Source organism: Lepidochelys kempii, chromosome 4 (genome assembly GCF_965140285.1).
Source record: "Lepidochelys kempii isolate rLepKem1 chromosome 4, rLepKem1.hap1, whole genome shotgun sequence".
Taxonomy (NCBI): Eukaryota; Metazoa; Chordata; order Testudines; family Cheloniidae; genus Lepidochelys; species Lepidochelys kempii.
The window spans coordinates 17,655,563-17,674,692 of record NC_136383.1 but is presented as its reverse complement, the minus strand read 5'-3'; the positions used below and the strand labels follow the sequence as shown (position 1 = coordinate 17,674,692).

General features: G+C 37.2%; 1 protein-coding gene across 9 annotated transcripts in view; it reads left to right on the top strand.

Annotated features, from left to right (window-relative positions):
* The window catches only part of WDFY3 (WD repeat and FYVE domain containing 3), a 262,135-nt gene that overhangs the window by 122,695 nt on the left and 120,310 nt on the right, over positions 1-19,130 (top strand). For 8 of the 9 annotated variants that reach the window (XM_073340560.2, XM_073340559.2, XM_073340563.2 and 5 more), the window contains 6 exons: positions 1,563-1,646; positions 6,597-6,774; positions 8,401-8,615; positions 10,667-10,779; positions 13,073-13,304; positions 17,726-17,826. In XM_073340560.2, the coding sequence (XP_073196661.2) occupies positions 1,563-1,646; positions 6,597-6,774; positions 8,401-8,615; positions 10,667-10,779; positions 13,073-13,304; positions 17,726-17,826 (923 nt within the window). The remainder of the gene's footprint in view (positions 1-1,562; positions 1,647-6,596; positions 6,775-8,400; positions 8,616-10,666; positions 10,780-13,072; positions 13,305-17,725; positions 17,827-19,130) is intronic. The other variant, XM_073340566.2, reaches the window with a different exon arrangement.

The following is a 19,130-nucleotide window of genomic DNA, read 5'->3' as shown; positions in this document are numbered from 1 at the left end:
ATGTGTTTGCAGGATTTGATGTTACCACCTTTTTCTTCATCCACAAAGTTGAGCAAGACATTTTCCTCTACTCAAATGTAAACTTCTCTTATTGCTATTTTCAAGAATGGCAACATGACCTCTAATGTTGAATGTCTTAGGTCATGACACCAAGCAACAGAGAGACATTTAGTTTAAAACCATTTGATGGGTTAAAACTGTAAACAAGTAGTCTGCTTCTCCAGTTTTTTTATTATCCATAAGTACTTGATCTTTGTCCACTATATCATAAAATTAGAAATATGCTACTTTGCAGTACATACCAACTTCTGACTGCCATAAAAATGGGATACACTAAAAACAAGTCATTTGATCGTTTGTTATGACAGATTTATTTTAGACAGTGGAGATGCCATCCTGGAAATTGCCATTTAGCTTTTTAAAATTAATTTAGCATGAGAGACCATGGAGGCTGCTAACTACCTGAGATTTTAAAATCATATATAGTAAATATACCTCTTAATGGTCCCCTACAAAATAACCCTTATTTTTGAAGGTAGTTCTCACTTGTAACTTTTTTTTAAAGAAACTAATAGAGCAGCGATGATTTAAGCTTCATTGCTTAAATTGCAAAGCTGCTGTTCCATGTCCATGTGCTATATGTTGGCCAAGATTTTCAAAAATAGATGTTTCACGTTAGGTTCCTAGTAATATTTAGGCAGCTAAATAAGAGGCCTGATAAAAATGCTGAGCATTTGGCAGTTTCTGATGAAGTCAGCGAGGAGCTGCAGGGTGCTTAGATTTTCTTAACTCAGTTAGATTTTCCTAACTTCTTTAGGTGCCTAAATATTAATTTAAGAGCAAAACTTCAAGCTCTCGTTTTTGCAGAGTTTGTCTACTGCCTTTAATGTTGTAAGAGAACAAATCTGTATCCCTTCATCTCGAAAGAAATTAGCATAAAAATCCTATTTACTTTGTGTTAAAATCGCTTGGAAATATTTGATAGAAACATTTTTGAATTAACCAATTGGTGATGTATACAATACATGCTGTAATACTGGCTAGTTGTGGAATCTGATGAATCTCTAGTGTCATTGCAAATGCATTCCTTTCTAATTTCCTTTTATTTTCCATTCTTCTTTAATCAACACTTCTTTTTCTTCCTTTCTTAAACCATCTGATGGTCATGTTTTTGCAGAGTTTATTCTCAGGATATTATTTTAATCCCATCTAATGCAAGTTAATTAAATTTTTTTATTTGCTCAGAAATGACCTATCGTCAATTCCTGCTCTACTTAACCTTGAAGGATGTTTTAATGTGCTGGTTTGATTGTGTAGATTACCATATCTGCTGAGTAATGAGCAAAAACATTTGTTTCCCTAATTATTGTAGAATGGTGCACGTCTCTTTGTTTTACCTGATGCATGTTTCTCAGTAGCATTCTTTGTTGTCCTTGCTGATTCTGTAGGGTGGATCCTATAAAGGTTTTTACTGGTTGGTGGTATTGTAAAACTAACAAGCTTCTGGCCTCTCCTTTTCTTTTCTAACTTCTCTATCCCAAACCTGTCTGTTTTGTCTGTAGTCGTGCAGAACAGATCCCTCCTTGCCTGACAAATGAGACTTCTCTCCCCTCTCCTTGGGGTACGCCAGCTTTGTCCAGGAAAAGGTACTGATCCTTTAAGAGAAGTTGATCTCTCTTCTGGTTTCTCTTGTCACTGTTCTTGTTGCTTTTTTTTTCTCAAGCTGCTTTTTGTGGTGCGGCGTGTACTGTCTGTCTGTCTTTGTTCTTTGAGGAAAACAACTTGTCAACTTGTAAAAGAATTAGGTGGCTAGTCCAAGAAGAATGCCGTAGTAGATAAATTAATTAAAAAAAAAATTCCCAAATGAATTTCTCAGTAAAGATATTTTTTCCTTTATCAATAAACTGAGTACTGTTATGATATGTCTATTGCCTACAGTTACTGCCTAATGAAAATAATAAAACCTTCTGAACATATACTACTGACAACTGTGGAGGCATGTGAATGTTAAATGGCTTGGAAGTGAGTCTGTGACTGTCAATTTCTGAAATCCTTTCTCACTGTTTCCTTTTTCTCAGCTAATTCTTTCTTAATACTTTTATTTAAAAAATGAAGTAAATCTGTTTAAAACCTGCTTTGCAATATTTGCAGTAAAGGAGATTACCACAAAAGTACTTTTTTTCACCTTGCTAAGTGAAGTAAGACAGTCACATGTTGGTATTTTTCTGGGATGGTTTTGGAAGGGACTTCCTAATAATTTAGCACCTCTCAGACTGTCATTTCTTTTCTGATACTAAGGCATTTAGGAGCAAACTCCGCTGTTACTGAAGAGAGAAGTTCTTGCTGCCATATTCATTTCTGTCTCACACATTTTGAAAGAGAGAGCTTTTCTGTGGAGACCTTCTAGTGTTTTGCCCATAAGATTGACCTATTCCACTACGGATTGTACTTTCTTCAACTGCATTGTTCTATTCTCTTAGGTGTAAATGGCATTACTTGCTCATATAAACTGAATTTTTGAAATACACAAATATGCAAAAAGTACAGTCTTGCCAGTAGAATACATTTAGTGTGCCAAACATAGGCTTTTAAGGGCAGCTGCCAGAGGATGACTAAGAAGGTGCCAGCTTTGTAGCTAGCACAAAGTATTAATTTTAAAAAATATTTTAAGCTTTTTAAGTCTTCTCAAAGTGAAAATGTGGCAGTCCTTTGGATGTTCCACTGTACAAGACTACTTAATTGTTAGTTGATTATTTTAAAAAATAGAAGCATCAGGATAGGATGTTCAACCTATCAGATAATTTAATTTGGCTATTAATATTGAAGATACTTGTTAGGAGAACTGAATGCATTTTCTATAGATGTTGAAAATCTCAGCCAAAATGCTCTTCCAAAAGCAGGTTTCAGAGTAGCAGCCGTGTTAGTCTGTATCCACAAAAAGAAAAGGAGTACTTGTGGCACCTTAGAGACTAACACATTTATTTGAGCATAAGCTTTCGTGAGCTACAGCTCGCTTCATCGGATGCAAAGCTCATGAAAGCTTATGCTCAAATAAATGTGTTAGTCTCTAAGGTGCCACAAGTACTCCTTTTTTTCTTCCAAAAGCAGTAGTCTCTCTCCACTTTTACATTTCCTTTTTCCTGCACTGATCTCCCACTTGCCATAGTCTGTTATTCTGCTACGTAGTTTATATAACTTATCTCCTAGGTTAGCAGACTAATAAGCACAAAGTATGGTGTTATATGAATAAAAGAAATTTGTTGTTTGCAATCTATGTATAAAAATATCTAAAAGTTCTGCGTATATACATTTTAAAGCTCTCTTAATTATATACACATTCAGTGCACTGATTTTCAGTTTTGTTTACCCAAAAGATGTTGCCACCTAAATATTATTGTTTGTATAAACAAAATACAGATAACTTGTCTAGTTAATGTTTTGTTACGGTTCACACTGTTTTTTATGTAGCGTAGAAGTACTGTGCTTTCAGCCATCTGCATGATTAGATCATGCATTATTGCTTTAGTGCTAGTTTGATTTCTGGGAATTTCAGAAGTAGGAGTGCTGATTGGACATTATCTGAACTGTCATCTCATTCAAGAGGCAAATAGAAAAGGGAGTGTACCTTTCATTACAAATATTTTTTATTCATTAACTTAGTAAACTTTTGGATAACAGTCACTCTGAGACAGAATTCTACAGTGGTTATCTCCAAGAAATGCTACTCAATTTTGGCTAAATCTGTTGGGAAAAACTTTCTAACTATAAGATTGTTAAGCACTGGAATACGCTTAAAAGGGAGGTTGTGAAATCTCTGTCCTTGGAGGTTTTAAGAACAGGTTAGACAAACACCGGTCAGAGATGGTCTAGGTATACTTGGTCCTGCCTCAGAGCAAGGGGCTGGACTGGATGACCTCTTAAGGTCCCTTCCAGGCCTGCATTTTTATGATTCTGTGGTTATCTTTTATTGACATATAAGCTATTGGGTTTAATTATAACTCAGTTTGAGTTGGACTTATTTCAATCTTGTCTCTCTCTAGGAAGACCTGTAGATTTTCTTTGTATACCTTAACTTTTTTCCTGTTGTCATTTTCTTCTCTCCTAGAGGGCCAGTACAAAGAATATGTGCTAGGCAAAGCTAGATATAATGTTCTGGAGGTGAAATTGGAGAGGGAACCACTAAATTTAGTCAATACCTTTGTAATATTTTTTTTCTGAGCTCTAATTTATCTTTACATTCTAATAAGTATTCTTGAACTGGTAGTTTGTGGCCTTCTGGAAATAGGAATCCATTGTAGAGAAAACTGAAAAGAAACATTTGAATATTTTAAGCAGACCCAGACCTGAAGATCATCCAATTAATTATGGGCAGTTTGAGGGACAGATGGGGATAGTTCATGCTCTCTATAATGCAAAGAAGAAAATTGTATGTTTGATTGAATCCCTTTCCCTTTTACTTTGAAGGTCATCTTAGACTGTAAGCTCTTTGAGGCAGGGGTCATATCTTTGTGTTTATGCATCAACCTAGCATGATGGGCCTGATCTTGACTAGGCCCTCCAGGCATTACTGCAATATAAATTACAACTGCAACAACAAAAGGATGGTGTTGGCAGCCACAGAATATGACCGCACTGTAAGGAATGATTTCTAGGCAAACTGAAACTCTGTGGAAAATTATTTTTTGAAATTACTCTGATGGTAAAGTTCAGTTATGGATCCGTTCTGAAATACTGGTCAAAAAGTCTTAATATAACACTGTTAAATATATGTGGACTTGTAATCCTTAAGAAATTAAATGCCTGTGAACTCTGACACTTGAGATTTACAAATGTTTACTGTACAGAAGCAGGACTTCTCCTAGTAAGCAGAAAAACGTTATCAGCTAAGGAATTACCCATATCTCTAACCTCAAAAAATCATCCAGGTTTTGAGAGACCTATTAAACCAGGGAGAAAAGTGCTATATTAATAACATTTACATGATAAAACTGCTAGCCATTTTTAATTTAGGGCTAGCGTACACTACCATGCTACATCGGTACAGCTGTGCTGTTGTAGCATGTCTGGTGAAGATGCACTATACCGACAAGGGAGTGCTCTCCCGTTGGCATAATTACTCAACCTCAATGAGAGGCAGAAGCTATGTTGGCGGGAGAGCGCCTCCCGCTGACATGACAATGTAGACACAGCTTTAAGTTGATGTAACTTAAGTTGCTCAAGGGGATTGCTTTTACACACCCTGAGCAACGTAAGTTACATCGACTTAAGTGGTAGTGTAGACAAGCCCTTAGTCTAATAAGAAAATACCCTGAAATAATGTGTTTTGGGCCTTGGCCATACTAGAGATCCAGGTTTTTTAAAAATGGAGGTTGGAGTCCAGCACAGTTGTGAAAATACTTTCAGAAGTGGTTTGGACAGCATTCAAAACTTTCTTGGGAGGGATATGTATTTGAACTAATTTTTAACCTTACCATAGAATTACTCGATTTATCACAAAAAAGAAATATATTGTAGTTTTTATAAGTAGGGGTTGAGGAATCAAAATATTAACAATTTCCTCCACTTTAAAGGCTCACATTCCAAGAAAGAAATGATAGAGCTCTTTTTGAAGATTGTTCTGAAGGCAAAATTAGATAATCTAGTTAGATATAAAGTATTAGGAATATTGTGACCTCCAAAGAAATTGTTAGCTAGTATTTATGCTTTGTGCACACATTCTACTTGAAGATGCACATATACTATAAATATGCTGCATTTTTTTTGTAAATGACTATCAGCCTTTTCAAGAAAAGAAGCCCCACATGAGCAATATTTGCATCTAAATCATTGCCTTCAAAGCATCTGTCCTCTGAACTGCCCTACTGCTCAAGCTGCTGAATCTGCAATAGTCTGGGATCCAGAAGCATGTCATGTTACTGCTGAGAATCTCATTGGAATGCAAAGCGGTTATGGACTTCTAGACATAAGTGGTTGCGTATGTCTTGAAAGCATCTGTTCTGTAGTGTCGACATGCTGAACCTGCAGAAGTCCTCTTGGATCACAGAAGCTCCATGTAATGTTGCTGAGAGGAACTCATTGGAAGAGTGAGAACGTATTGGCTGCTGGCCTGAGTATATCGTGGAACAAACTTCCTAATCTTGGGAGTTAATTGTTTAAATTGCCTCCAATTCTGTAATAGTGAGTTTTCGAAGCCGCCGTCACAGAGGAGAAAAACTGGGTGACGGATGATGAAAATTGATTTTGTCCCAAACATTTGTCTAAACATTATTTATGGACTGTTTACACTATTGTGTGTATTGTATTTTACTCTATTTAAAGGAAGTGAACGTTTTTATGAGGAAATACATTTTTGGGGGGATGTCTAATCTCTTTTTCTAACAGGAAGTGGCATTGCAGAGCTGGAACATATTATGGAAATGAAATTCTCTAACAGTCCTGCAAGAATATCTGCTTGTGATTTCGAGAAGAGGAAATCACCTGGCATGTTTAACTGGGAATTTTCAACTTGTACATAGAATGTTACAATAGTTGATGGAGAAGTTCAGAGCTAATAGTGAATGGGTATAATAAAAGCTCTCTTTTCTCTTGTCCTTTAGGCATGCATATCATTCTGTTTCAACTCCTCCTGTGTACCCTCCCAAAAACATAGCTGATTTGAAGCTCCACACAGGAGCCACATTGCTGCAAAGCTCTGATGCTGTCATCATCCACCCTGGAGCTATGCTTGCCATGTTGGATCTTCTAGCCTCTGTTGGATCAACTGCACAGCCAGAAGTAAGCAAATAAGCTGTAGTCCTTAATGTTGAATCTGAGTAGGGGACTAGATAGTAAAAGGATACAGTGTCTTTTATCTGTATGTTGCTAGTTGAAATTTAATGTAGGTTTTAGTGAATTAAACGAAGGTATTGATTAAATCAAAGTTAATAGCTGGAGGTGGTTTAGTGCTAATAGCTGGAGGTGGTTTAGTGCCCCCTAAGATGTGCTAGTTATAGTCCAGATATCAGAGTAAGTGATTAGATAATTAGACCATATGCATAACTGGCACTAATTGCCATTCTTACCGAAAGAACCAGCAGCGATTTCAAGGAAATGGGCACAGACTCTACAATCTTTTACCCTGCTCCTCTCCAACCTACCCCTAGAGCTGGTTGCTTCAGGTCAGGGTAAAAGACATTGGAAGGGCAGCGTGAGGAAGCTTGCACAGGTGCTGTCCTTCTGCCCATGTTCTAGTGATTATGTAAGAGGAGTTCAGTCTCCAAAACTGTCAACGTAGCATTTTTACAAGCTCTTTATTTAAAACAAACAAACAAACAAAAAAAAAGTGGAAAAAATCCTTATTAGTAAAAGCAATATGGCTTTTGGTAGAGAGATAATTTTACTCATGCTTTTTGGTGTAGTACGAGTCAGGTAATAGACCAAATACATGTCTTTTGGTCAATATAACAAAGACTTATGGTATTTTGAGTTTTATTTGTCCTCTTTATTATACTTGTATTTATAAAACTAAGGTAATCAATACACTGGAGTAGAAGGAGCATCATAAATAATTGCTTACATAAAAAATTATTTCACCAGTATAAATCCTTTTGGTTCCTAGTCGTCTTTTACTTTTTGATGAAATCTCATAAAGTAAAAGTGTTAGCAAGTGTAATGAATTTTTTGCTTTTCTTTCTGAAGCATCAGATACTGTATGCTGCTGGAGAGAAGGCAGGACACTAGACTGGATAGACTAGTCATCTAATCCAGTATGGCAACTTTTTTTGCTATGTTCCATTAGAAACAGCTTAGGTAACTTTAAGTTTAACAGTGTAAAAAGTATTAAAACACAATATTTTATACTTGTATAAATTTTTCATCTTACTAAACAGGATTTATGTGATATTGTTGCTAACTATTTTAAGCAGATTTCAGTTCAGGTATCTACCCCACAGACCTTTGGTTATCAAAATTAAGCTCCAAAAACTGTCAGGCATGTACAGCTATGACAACATTTTGCTGTTTTTCTTCCTTGAGTTTGGAATCCTTTTTGTGTTCACAGTTGTAGTGACAAATGTGCTGCGTACGACCCAAAGTTTATTACAGTGGATGATGTGGGAAAGACTTTTTTGGCAATAGCTTAGGCTGATAAGGATAAAAGTTCTAAGCAAGTTGAACATATTTCTAAGTCTGCTCACTTCCATTTAAAGTAGAAGTTATTTTCATCAGGTGCACCAGAGCAAATTTCCTTGGCAGAGTTCAAATCAATGCATTGTTTTAATTTATTTGTCCTGTTTCAAAAAGAAGGGAAACAATACTTAAGTTAGATTCTCTTTTCTCTTTTTTAAAATTGCATTACAGGACATCCTGTGCTAATTATTTCCTTTCTACTGTATGGGTATTTGTATTTATTACATTTTGCAGCATGCATTGGATCTTCAGCTTGCAGTAGCCAACATATTGCAATCCCTGGTGCATACAGAAAGAAACCAGCAAGTCATGTGTGAAGCTGGACTCCATGCACGTCTTCTGCAGAGATGTAGTGCAGCTCTTGCTGATGAGGACCATTCGTTGCACCCCCCACTCCAGAGGATGTTTGAAAGGCTGGCCTCTCAGGCACTGGAGCCAATGGTGTTGAGGTCAGAAACATTTTTTTTTAGGTCACTGATGTTCACATTGAGTGGATCCAATCTGTCAAAAATTTTGGTGTATAGACGTTGTTGGCTGGTCAGTTTCAGCAACTTCAATTTCTTAGTAAAGTATTAGAAAAAAATAGCTGATGGGTTTGTGTTTGATAGTGACCCTGTTGGATATAGCCTTATTTTGCAAAACAGTTTTTTAATATAGTCTTGCTGCTGTTAATACCTTGGGAATACAGTATTTTTTTTACGGTTCAGATGTAAGCTGCCTTTCTCATATTTTTAAATCATACTGTCAAAATATGTGTCCTTATAGCTTCTAATGTGGCTGGCAGGGAAGAGAAACTTGGTTAAAAATGTGAAAAGAACCAAAAAGAAGTAGCCACTGCATCTGAAGAAGTGTTTTTTTACCCACGAAAGCTTATGCCCAAATAAATCTGTTAGTATTTAAGGTTCCACTGGATTCCTTGTTGTTTTTACTGCTACAGAAGATTCTTTATAGACTTTCTAAACAGTATAAAGTAAAGAAAACGGAAGGTTTAAGTCTTATCTAACTTAAACTAGATAAGACTTAAACCTTCCGTTTTCTTTAGCTTTGTTTTAGTTTATGTATGAGGGAGAAAGAGACACCTGAAAAGAAAGATGTCGAGAAGAAACCTCTCTAGTCTGTGGGGTTTTATTACTAGCTTACTACCATAGTTTAGTGACAGTTTCTGGTCTTAGTGAAAATAGATTTGCTATAGAGTAACGTACACGATTTCTGAGAGGAAAAAACACATTGAAAGGCTGATGACCTCGCTTTGATCATTGACATTTCTTGTTGGTAACAGAATGCACTGTGTTTGCTACAGCTTAAGGTTAGTTTTTTTCCTCCTCCATGTTAATGCAGGTGCTCTAGTACACCTTTCTTAGGGCTTGTCTACACTTAACAGAGCTATAGCACTTAGTGAAGACACTACCTATGCTGACAGGAGAGCTTCTCCTGTCGTTGTAGGTATTCCAACTCCCCGAGAAGTGGTAGCAGTGTTGATGGGAGAAGCCCTCCAATTGACATAGCACTGTCAGCAATTGGAGTTGAGTTGGTATAACTGCGTCATTCAGGAACGGAATTTTCCACACCCGTGAGCGACATAGTTCTACAGACATAAGTTCGTAGTGTAGACCAGGACAAAGCCAGCAATAGAAAAGAGTTTGATATTGTTTGTTCCCTGTTTAATAATAAAAGTATCTTGGATAGATTGAGTAGTGCCTGCAGTATTGAAAACAGTAAGTTACACAATTAACTAGGTAGCTAGTAATGACGTATGGAACTTTTTCCTGCTGGACTTTTCCATTCAGATCTAACCCAGATTGACTGGTTTACAGTCTGATTATTGATTGGTTGTAAGAAAGGGTATTTAGTGTCAGTCCAGTTTTCAGTGGTGTGTATCCACATCAGAAACTGCAACTTCAGTTGGCATTCTGAGCTGAGGGACCGAGGATTTAAATTGGCCTGCAGACTGAACTACGCTCTTATCTGCTTGACGTGATCCCTTTGTCAACATAGAAGCACATTGGTGATAAAATGTGCAGCCCATTTTGTACCTTTCTGGAAGAGGAACAAGTGACTTCAATCTTCAGGGTATAATGAGCTATAATTTCACCGAAAAAAAAAGAAATCCTAGAGAAAAGTCTATTTACTTTAAAGACTAGAATATATGTTATTACTACTATATTTTAGCAGTGTGGTTATCCAAAAATATGGAATGGTTTATTACAAAATATCACATCACAAATAACTAGAAACCATAACATTCTGTGGTAATGAGTGAATTTACCACCACACTCTCTGTGTGTGTGTGTATATATACACATTGTGTATGCAATAGTTAATTAAAAATAGAAATAGTTTTGAATCAAAATACTTTTTTTTGCTGTCAGTATTTGTTTTTGGAATTAATATTTTATTTAAATAGTTTTAATGTTTTCTGTTTTGTGTTTGGTTGCAGACTTCAAAAATGAAAACAAGTAAGCAACTTGCTTTGTATAATTTATTTGTCTCTCTTAACCAGGGAATTTTTACGTTTGGCAAATCCTTTGAATTGTGGCGCTTGGGACAAAAAGCTGTTGAAACTGTACCGAGTGCACAAACCCAGCTCATTAAGCTATGAACCAGAGATGAGAAGTAAGTGTTCAACATCAGAAATATATTTAATTAGTGTTCCTGAGCAAATCTGATTTATATCTAATCAAAATTTATAGGTAAACTTCAGGAAAGACATTAAGACACATAATGAAATAAATAATCCGAGTGATTTGATAGTAACTAAAAAAAAAAAAAAACCACCAAAAAAACACCCCACTAAGGGGAAAGATAGCTATCCAATTATAATTAAAAAACATTATTTCCACAAAAGTTCTTCGCAACAATACGGGACCTGTCACCACTTAAACTTAACTAACTAAATCCTGTGAGGAATATATAATTTTAAGGGACACAATCGATTTAACTATCACTCATCTCTGATTTTTAGTCTTACCTTTACAAATAGCATCTAAGATTACAATAAGTCAAAGATAAGAGAAAAATATGATCAATTTCACATGCATACTTTGTGTATTTGTGACAGCCCTTTGTGTATCATCACCTTTCACTGTTTCTGCTGCAATAATTGTTTAGGCTCCAGCCATGCAATTGGTCCACTAACTCAGATCCCTGAAATAGGTCCCATTGCTTAAGTGGGACTCTGTGGGACTATAAAATTGCGCACTAGCATAACTGCAGGATCAGGGTCATTGTCAGCTTCCTTCTGTCTTTCAAATTGCAAAAAGTGAGAGGGAAAACACGAGGGGGCGTTGGAAAAGCATTTTTTCAAAAAAAAAATGTGATTTGAAAATCCATAGAAATTGGCAGAGTACATGAAATTAATTGCAATTCAGTTTTTAAAAACTGATTTAGTTTTTAAATTGGTGGTATATCTTTTTAATAGTTAGGAAGTTCAAGAATATAAATTGTTTACTATTCATTGTCTTTGACATACTAATATAGGACTGGAAGGGACATCTTGACTCATTGAGTCCACTTTTCTCTCTGCTCCCCTTCCCCCCCATCCCCATTTCAGGCCCTGCATCATATTATCCATTCATAAATGTATCAAGCTCCATTTTAAATGTAGTTAGGTTGTTTGCCCCCACTACTTCTCATGGGAAGCTGTTCCAAAACCTCACTCCTCTGATGGTTAGAGAGCTTCTTCTAATTTCCATCTGAAATTTATTCATAGCAAATTTATACCCATTTGTTCTTCTGCTAACATTATCATAGAATCATAGAATATCAGGGTTGGAAGGGACCCCAGAAGGTCATCTAGTCCAACCCCCTGCTCGAAGCAGGACCAATTCCCAGTTAAATCATCCCAGCCAGGGCTTTGATCCTTTATCTGAAATAGCTCTTCTCCCTCCCTAATGTTTACCTCTTTGTTGTATTTATAGAAAGCAATCCTATCCCCTCCCAGCCTTCATTTTGGAAGGTGAAACAAACCAAACTCCTTTATCCTCCTCTCAAAAGAGGGGCTCTCCATTCCACTGATCATTCTAGTAGTCTCTCAGCACTGGTTCCAATTTCAATTAATCTTTCTTGAAAGAGGGTGAGCAGAATTATACACAGTATTCCGGATGAGGTTTTACCAGTGCTTTGTAAAATGGCATTTATAACTTCCCTATCTCTGCTGAAAATTATTTATCTGATGAATCCTAGATGATACATGAAATATAAAAGAGAATGTTATTCCGTATCAATTCATTCTCAACATAGTCTACATCATTAGCATACTTTAAATTTGTCTTGGGTAGCATGTGCTAGGCATTGTTGGATGACAGGCACATGCATAATCTAAAAATTTTCAAGAGACTAACACAAGTAACTCTAGTAGTAGTAAAAACTTCAGTTTGTCATCTTGGTATAATTTGAAAAACTACTGGTTAGTAATTATTGTACACTGTACAGTGAGAAAATGTATTTGACTTATTTTAGCAGTATGTTACTTACTTTATTCAGAAAAGACTTCAAGAAGCTTTGAAAAATACTATCTTTTCATTCACTCAATCTTAAAATAAAATTGCATTTTGTTTTCAGTACCCAAAAGAAATCTGAGTACAGAACAGGAGCATCAGGAAGTCTGTTTCAACAAAATCTGAGAGAAGGAAAGGGGCACTTGGGGCTGAGGGTTTGGACAGGGACTTATGAGATCTGTCACATCTCTGTCACAAACTTTCTGATGACCTTGAGCAAGACATTTAATCTCTTTGTTTAGTTTAGCATCTTTAAAATGAGGGTAATGCTAGTCACAGAGGAGTTGATAAATATTAAGCACCCATACTGCAGTTAAAGGGGCATGATTAAGTATATAAATAAATAAGGGCCTGAAAAAATGCTTTTTTCTACCAATATGTTTATTTTTTTTTTTTGGCTTCTATTGTAGGTAGTATGGTCACATCAATGGAGGGTCTGGGTTCTGACAGTGTGTTCAGCTTGCATGAAGATAACCACTACCGCATAAGCAGGAGCCTGCTAAAGCCAGCAGAAGGAAGCACAGTGCCCCTGACCAGGGTTAAGTGTTTGGTCTCCATGACAACCCCACATGATATCAGACTTCATGGATCGTCAGTTACTCCAGCATTTATTGAATTTGACACATCTCTTGAAGGATTTGGGTAAGGTCTTGCCACACTTTCAAATAGTGTATTGCAAAGAATAATATCTTATTCCTTTTTTCTTTCAAAGAAATGTGTGCAATTTTTAATGAGCAGTTTGAAAAACAAAAACAGTTGATCTATAGAAAGAACTACATACTTAATGCCGTCGGACAAAGGATACTGAATTCAACTAATGAATTTGAAGCACTTTTTGTTACCTGTGGAAGTGTGAATGCCACTGATAATACTACTTACTTAGATGATCTTTTACATGTGCATGATGAGATCTTTTCAAATAAAGAAGAAACACAAGCATATACTAGCACAAAGAGTCCAGCTGCCAGCATTCAAATGAAGCCTGGGTCCCTAAAATTATCCTAAACTACCCTGAAACCTGGAAGGATTTGGTTGAGAGTTGTAGAATAGAGAATTATAGGCGAAGTAGAAATAGAACTAAAATTGTTCTGAAGCAGCAACATTTAAAAGGAAATTGACCCAGTAAGTGCAAATCATTGTAGAACAATTTGATCTCAGTAATTAGAGGTGTGATCCGTGTAGAGGACTTAACTCCCTCTGTACCCTTTGTTCAGTCACTTAACCTCCTTGACGCTGTTTTCCCATCTAGTAAGTGGGACTGTTTGTGAGGATCAGCTAGTGTTTTTATATGAGTGCTTGGAAGATTAAGATGTGGTGCTATAATACTCAGCAATTTTCTTTTAAAAACATTTCTCTTAGATTGCTTTTTAAAAGATTGACACTTAAATTCATTTTTCATATTTGTCCTGTAAAGAACCAGACCCCTTCAAAACCACTATGAATGAATTCAAGTAATTTCTAAGGAAAATATCTATCTTCTGCATTTCTGGTAGACTCCACTTGGCTGGCAGTGAGATCCATGTCAGCTAATTTAGGCTTAAAAATACTGCCCGGCGATCTCAAGTCAGACAACTCTGAATGAAACCCTGGATAATTATTCAAAGAAAATCCATTATCTCAAATTCCTCAGGTGGAATTCTATTTGGGCAGAAGCTTGACAAGAAGGTTTCTAGTTACATGGACAAGCTGCTCTCAGAAAGGACTAGAGACTTTCAGACAAGAGGGGTAGCTCCTTTACCTTTTTGTCAAACAAAAAAAAGAAAAAGGAAAACTTTCTTATTTCAGGAGTAATACTTGAATTCAGAAAGCCAGAGGGAAGCTCAGATTGGGGAATGGGTTCTGTCAAGGTTCCTTTCCCACTCTGAACTCTAGGGTACAGATGTGGGGACCTGCCTGAAAGACCCCCTAAGCTTATTCTTACCAGCTTAGGTTAAAAACTTCCTCAAGGTACAGACTTTGCCTTGTCCTTGAACCCTATGCTTCCACCACGAAGTGTGTTAAACAAAGAACAGGGAAAGAGCCCACTGGGAGACGTCTTCCTCCCAAAATATCCCCCCAAGCCCTACACCCCCTTTCCTGGGGAAGGCTTGATAAAAATCCTCACCAATTTGCATAGGTGAACACAGACCCAAACCCTTGGATCTTAAGAACAAGGAAAAAGCAATCAGGTTCTTAAAAGAAGAATTTTAATTGAAGAAAAAAAGATAAAAGAATCACCTCTGTAAAATCAGGATGGTAAATACCTTACAGGGTAATCGGATTCAAAACATAGAGAATCCCTCTAGGCAAAACCTTAAGTTATAAAAAGACACGAAAACAGGAATATACATTCCATTCAGCACAGCTATTTTACCAGCCATTAAACAAAAGAAAATCTAACATATTTCTCGCTAGATTGCTTACTAACTTTTTACAGGAGTTCTGAGCTGCATTCCTGATCCGTTCCCGGCAAAAGCATCACACAGACAGATAGACAGACCCTTTGTTTCCCCCTGACTCCAGCTTTGAAAGTATCTTGTCTCCTCATTGGTCATTTTGGTCAGGTGCCAGCGAAGTTATCTTAGCTTCTTAACTCTTTACAGGTGAAGGGGTTTTGCCTGTGGCCAGGAGGGATTTTATAGTTCTGTACACAGAAAGGTGGTTACTCTTCCCTTTATATTTATGACAACAGCCATAACATATTAAACCACTGATGGGTCACCCAAATTTCAAGTGTAAAGGTCAACAAGATGCTGATTCTCTTGCAGGCAGAAGATCACCTAACTTGCACCAAGGCAATCCATATAAAGGGAAACCAGAACACAAAAGCAGACTTGATATGTCATCAGCAGGTGGACAACTTGAAAATGTTTCTGAACCAAGAATTATTCAATTGATATCCAGAGAGCTACCCTAGCTAGACCTATTTGCATCAAGTCAAAACCCAAACGTGAAACTACTTTTCCTCAGGTCAGGGAAGCAGAACTGGGATTATTGGAGACAGATGGCCTGGCTCACAGATGTCCTAATACAGTTTGTCTACACTTTCACTCTCCACCATTAAGAAGAGTGATTCAGAAGGTTAGAAAGGGGCGGGTGTGTGTTGATCATTCTCCTTCACCAAGAATTTGCCAAAGAGACCATGCTACTCAAACCAAGTGGAGCTATTACAGAGGTCTTTGTTCACCTTCCCAGTAGGCAGGATCTCTTATCCCAGGCCTTGCTCCTGCCTCCAGACATAGATTACCTGAACTGAAAAGCTTGGCTACTGGGTATCAAGTTCTGAACAAAATTAGATAGCATCTTTCCTGGCCTCAACATATGCAACTGTTCTGGTACAATTATCTTACTAATATCAAAATGATCACCACCACAAAAGGACAGGTATTCCAGCTTTTCTGTATTCTTCACCAAACTGTTTAGACCTGGTTTAAGATTACCACCCACCTACCATCATATTGCTGATCTTTAAGATAAGCAGTGTCATAAATGCAGGCTTGGCTTGTTTCTCTCTTCGGTGACCTCATTATATTGAAGGTTTCTTAGGGCAGCATGACAATCTCAACCAGCAAGGTAGTTCTATCTTCCCTTCTTGGGATCTGCCTACATGCTCTCACATGCAGTCCTTTTCAACCAGTGGAATCTAATTCCCTGTAATTCCTCTCCATGAAGATATGCTTCCTGGTAGTAATCACACCAGCAAAAAGAGTGTCATAAATTTCTGGTTTCAGAGTAACAGCTGTGTTAGTCTGTCTTTGCAAAAAGAAAAGGAGTACTTGTGGCACCTTAGAGACTAACCAATTTATTTGAGCATGAGCTTTCGTGAGCTACAGCTCACTTCATCGGCTGCATACCGTGGAAACTGCAGTGTTTTCCACGGTATGCATCCGATGAAGTGAGCTGTAGCTCACGAAAGCTCATGCTCAAATAAATTGGTTAGTCTCTAAGGTGCCACAAGTACTCCTTTTCTTTTCATAAATTTCTGTTCTTGAAAGACATGAGCCTTATTCTGTTTTACCCGAGGACACAGTAGCTATTTGGACTCCAAAGTCGTTTGTCACTTTAAAGAAGTTAGCCGGGGCTCGTCCCTCTCCAGGGCGGCGGGGGACCACACCACCTCACTACAGTCACCAAAGTATAAACTCTTCCTTATTTCAGAGGTAATCAGTCTTCCCTCACTTTGCCCAAGGCCTCAACAATTGAAAGAAGAAACACAGCACATGCTAGGTGTGGGAAGAGCAGTGGAAATACATCTTGTCAAAACTAGCCAGTCTAGGAAAATACTTTATTCCTTTCCTACCATCCTAAATACTTGGGCCTGAACGCATATAAATCCTCCACAGCTCGTTAGCCAGATGCATCTCTAAAGCATACTTATCTGTAGATAAACTGGTTATTTTAAAGGGTCAGGGAACACTCAACACATTCCATAGTGGCATCCTGAGAAATGTTGTCAGCCACCACAGAGGAAATCTGTAAAACTGCTGTCTGTTCGTCCATTAACAGTTCTTTTTAAAGCACTATAGACTTGACTTTCACTTCCCTGCAGAAGTATACTTTGGCACAAAGGTGCTCCAGGTATCTGCCATATACAGTGTAAGTTGTTTAGGTAGATATAGTGGAATATAACAAAATAAGAAGTGTTGAAGGTGTTTATATTAAATCTAATAAGAATTTAGGGTGATATCCTGAATCCCTCTGATTCTTTAGCTGACACAGCTCTCAATACAAATTACCAGTCCTAAAGGCTGTGGGGAGTTATGACTGACTGCAGTATCTTCCAATGGCCATTGGATAGAGGCCCTAGAGCTTCATGGATCAGTGTCCAGTGCCTCTGGTATTTACAGTAAGACAGACACTGACAAAATATCTTGAGGAGAGGTCAGTCCTGGAAAGAAAATTAAGGGGTAATACATTTTTTTGTATTCTCTGTGTAAGCAAGTGAATTCAAGTACGGTGTGGGCATGTTACAGTACCTTTTTCCAGGTTAGATTTTGTTTATGTATAAAATAGAGATTGGAAAATTGCATTGATATTTGGCTGTCACAAACACTAATGTAGAGATCTTTTATTTGTTTAAACAGCTGTCTATTCTTGCCAAGTTTGGCTCCCCACAATGCACCTACAAATAATGCTGTCACAACAGGTCTTGTTGATGGTGCTGTAGTCAGTGGAATTGGAACTGGTAAGTACATACAGCTGTTTACAATATTATATATTAATGACTGTACTATTTAGGACTGCTGTATTGCTCTATTAACCACAAAGCGATAGCAGAATGTATTCGCCCCTCTCAAATAGTCTAGAGCTCTTCTTATATCTTATTTATATACTTTTCTATTGCTTTCTACTGCATCAGCAAAAACAAATAGAAAATGTAGAAATGTTTTACAGTGAAAGATTTTTCAGCAGAAGGTTGAACTGTGTAAAAGGAATGTATGTGATACAAATGTACTGTGGTGTGTGTGTGTGTATATCTGAACACGACATAGTCAAATTTATTCCTTCAGAAGACACATGTTAAGAGAACATTAAGATTGCAGTGTTAAACAACCAAAATTCAGGAAGTGCTATAATTTAGGTCACACATACAAACCTAATTGTTTGTGCAATAATCATTGTTGCATCGTCACAATACTGTTATTTATTCAGGATCCCAGCCTCCCTCAGTGCATAGAATAAATGGTACTGAAATAAAACAGATGTTGAAACATGTATTATTTTGGTCTTCCCTTTTTAAGGGGTAGACCTCTGTCACATGTGAGCCCTGATTCAATTTTCATTGTAGTCCATGGAAAGACTCCTATTGACTTCAGTGGCAGTTAGCACAGGCCTTCATTGTACATCATACGGTTGGTACACTTACAGCTCAATTCTGCTGTGTTGCACCGCTTAAATTGAGTTAGTTCATTAACTTCATTTCACTAGATGTACTACAATCTACACTATTGTAATTACAGAGTTAGCCCAGAGTGGGAAACGGATTCATAAGACTCCTGTCTTAGTCATGAGGTACCCCTAACATTCACTGACAGAATACTGTCCAACCTGAATGAATCAAGAATCCTGTGGCGATAGATAACTGCATGTGACAGAGTTAAGAATGCACATCTATAATATAGAACTGTTTAGTAGGCAGCACTTAAATTCTCTTCTTTTCCCTGATTAAAGGACTTGCTTTAAAGAACTGCCTCATTCAATGTGAACTTTAAGAGATCAAATGAAATGAGGTAAACCTCATACAGATAGGCCCTTTGAGGCATGAGTCACCAAATTCCATACACATTCAAGCACACTACAGCCTTTTCCTTTTAGAATTTTTTTTTGTACAGCAGTCTCATAATTAAAAGTTTCCCACCTGTGGATGAATTGTAATTTTTTTTTGTAATAATTATAGCCCTGTCAAATCAAAACAAAGTTCACTGTGACACTGAAAGTGCCTAAGGACTGTGAGCCTGTCAAATTTCAATTATTTTTTCCGAAGAACTG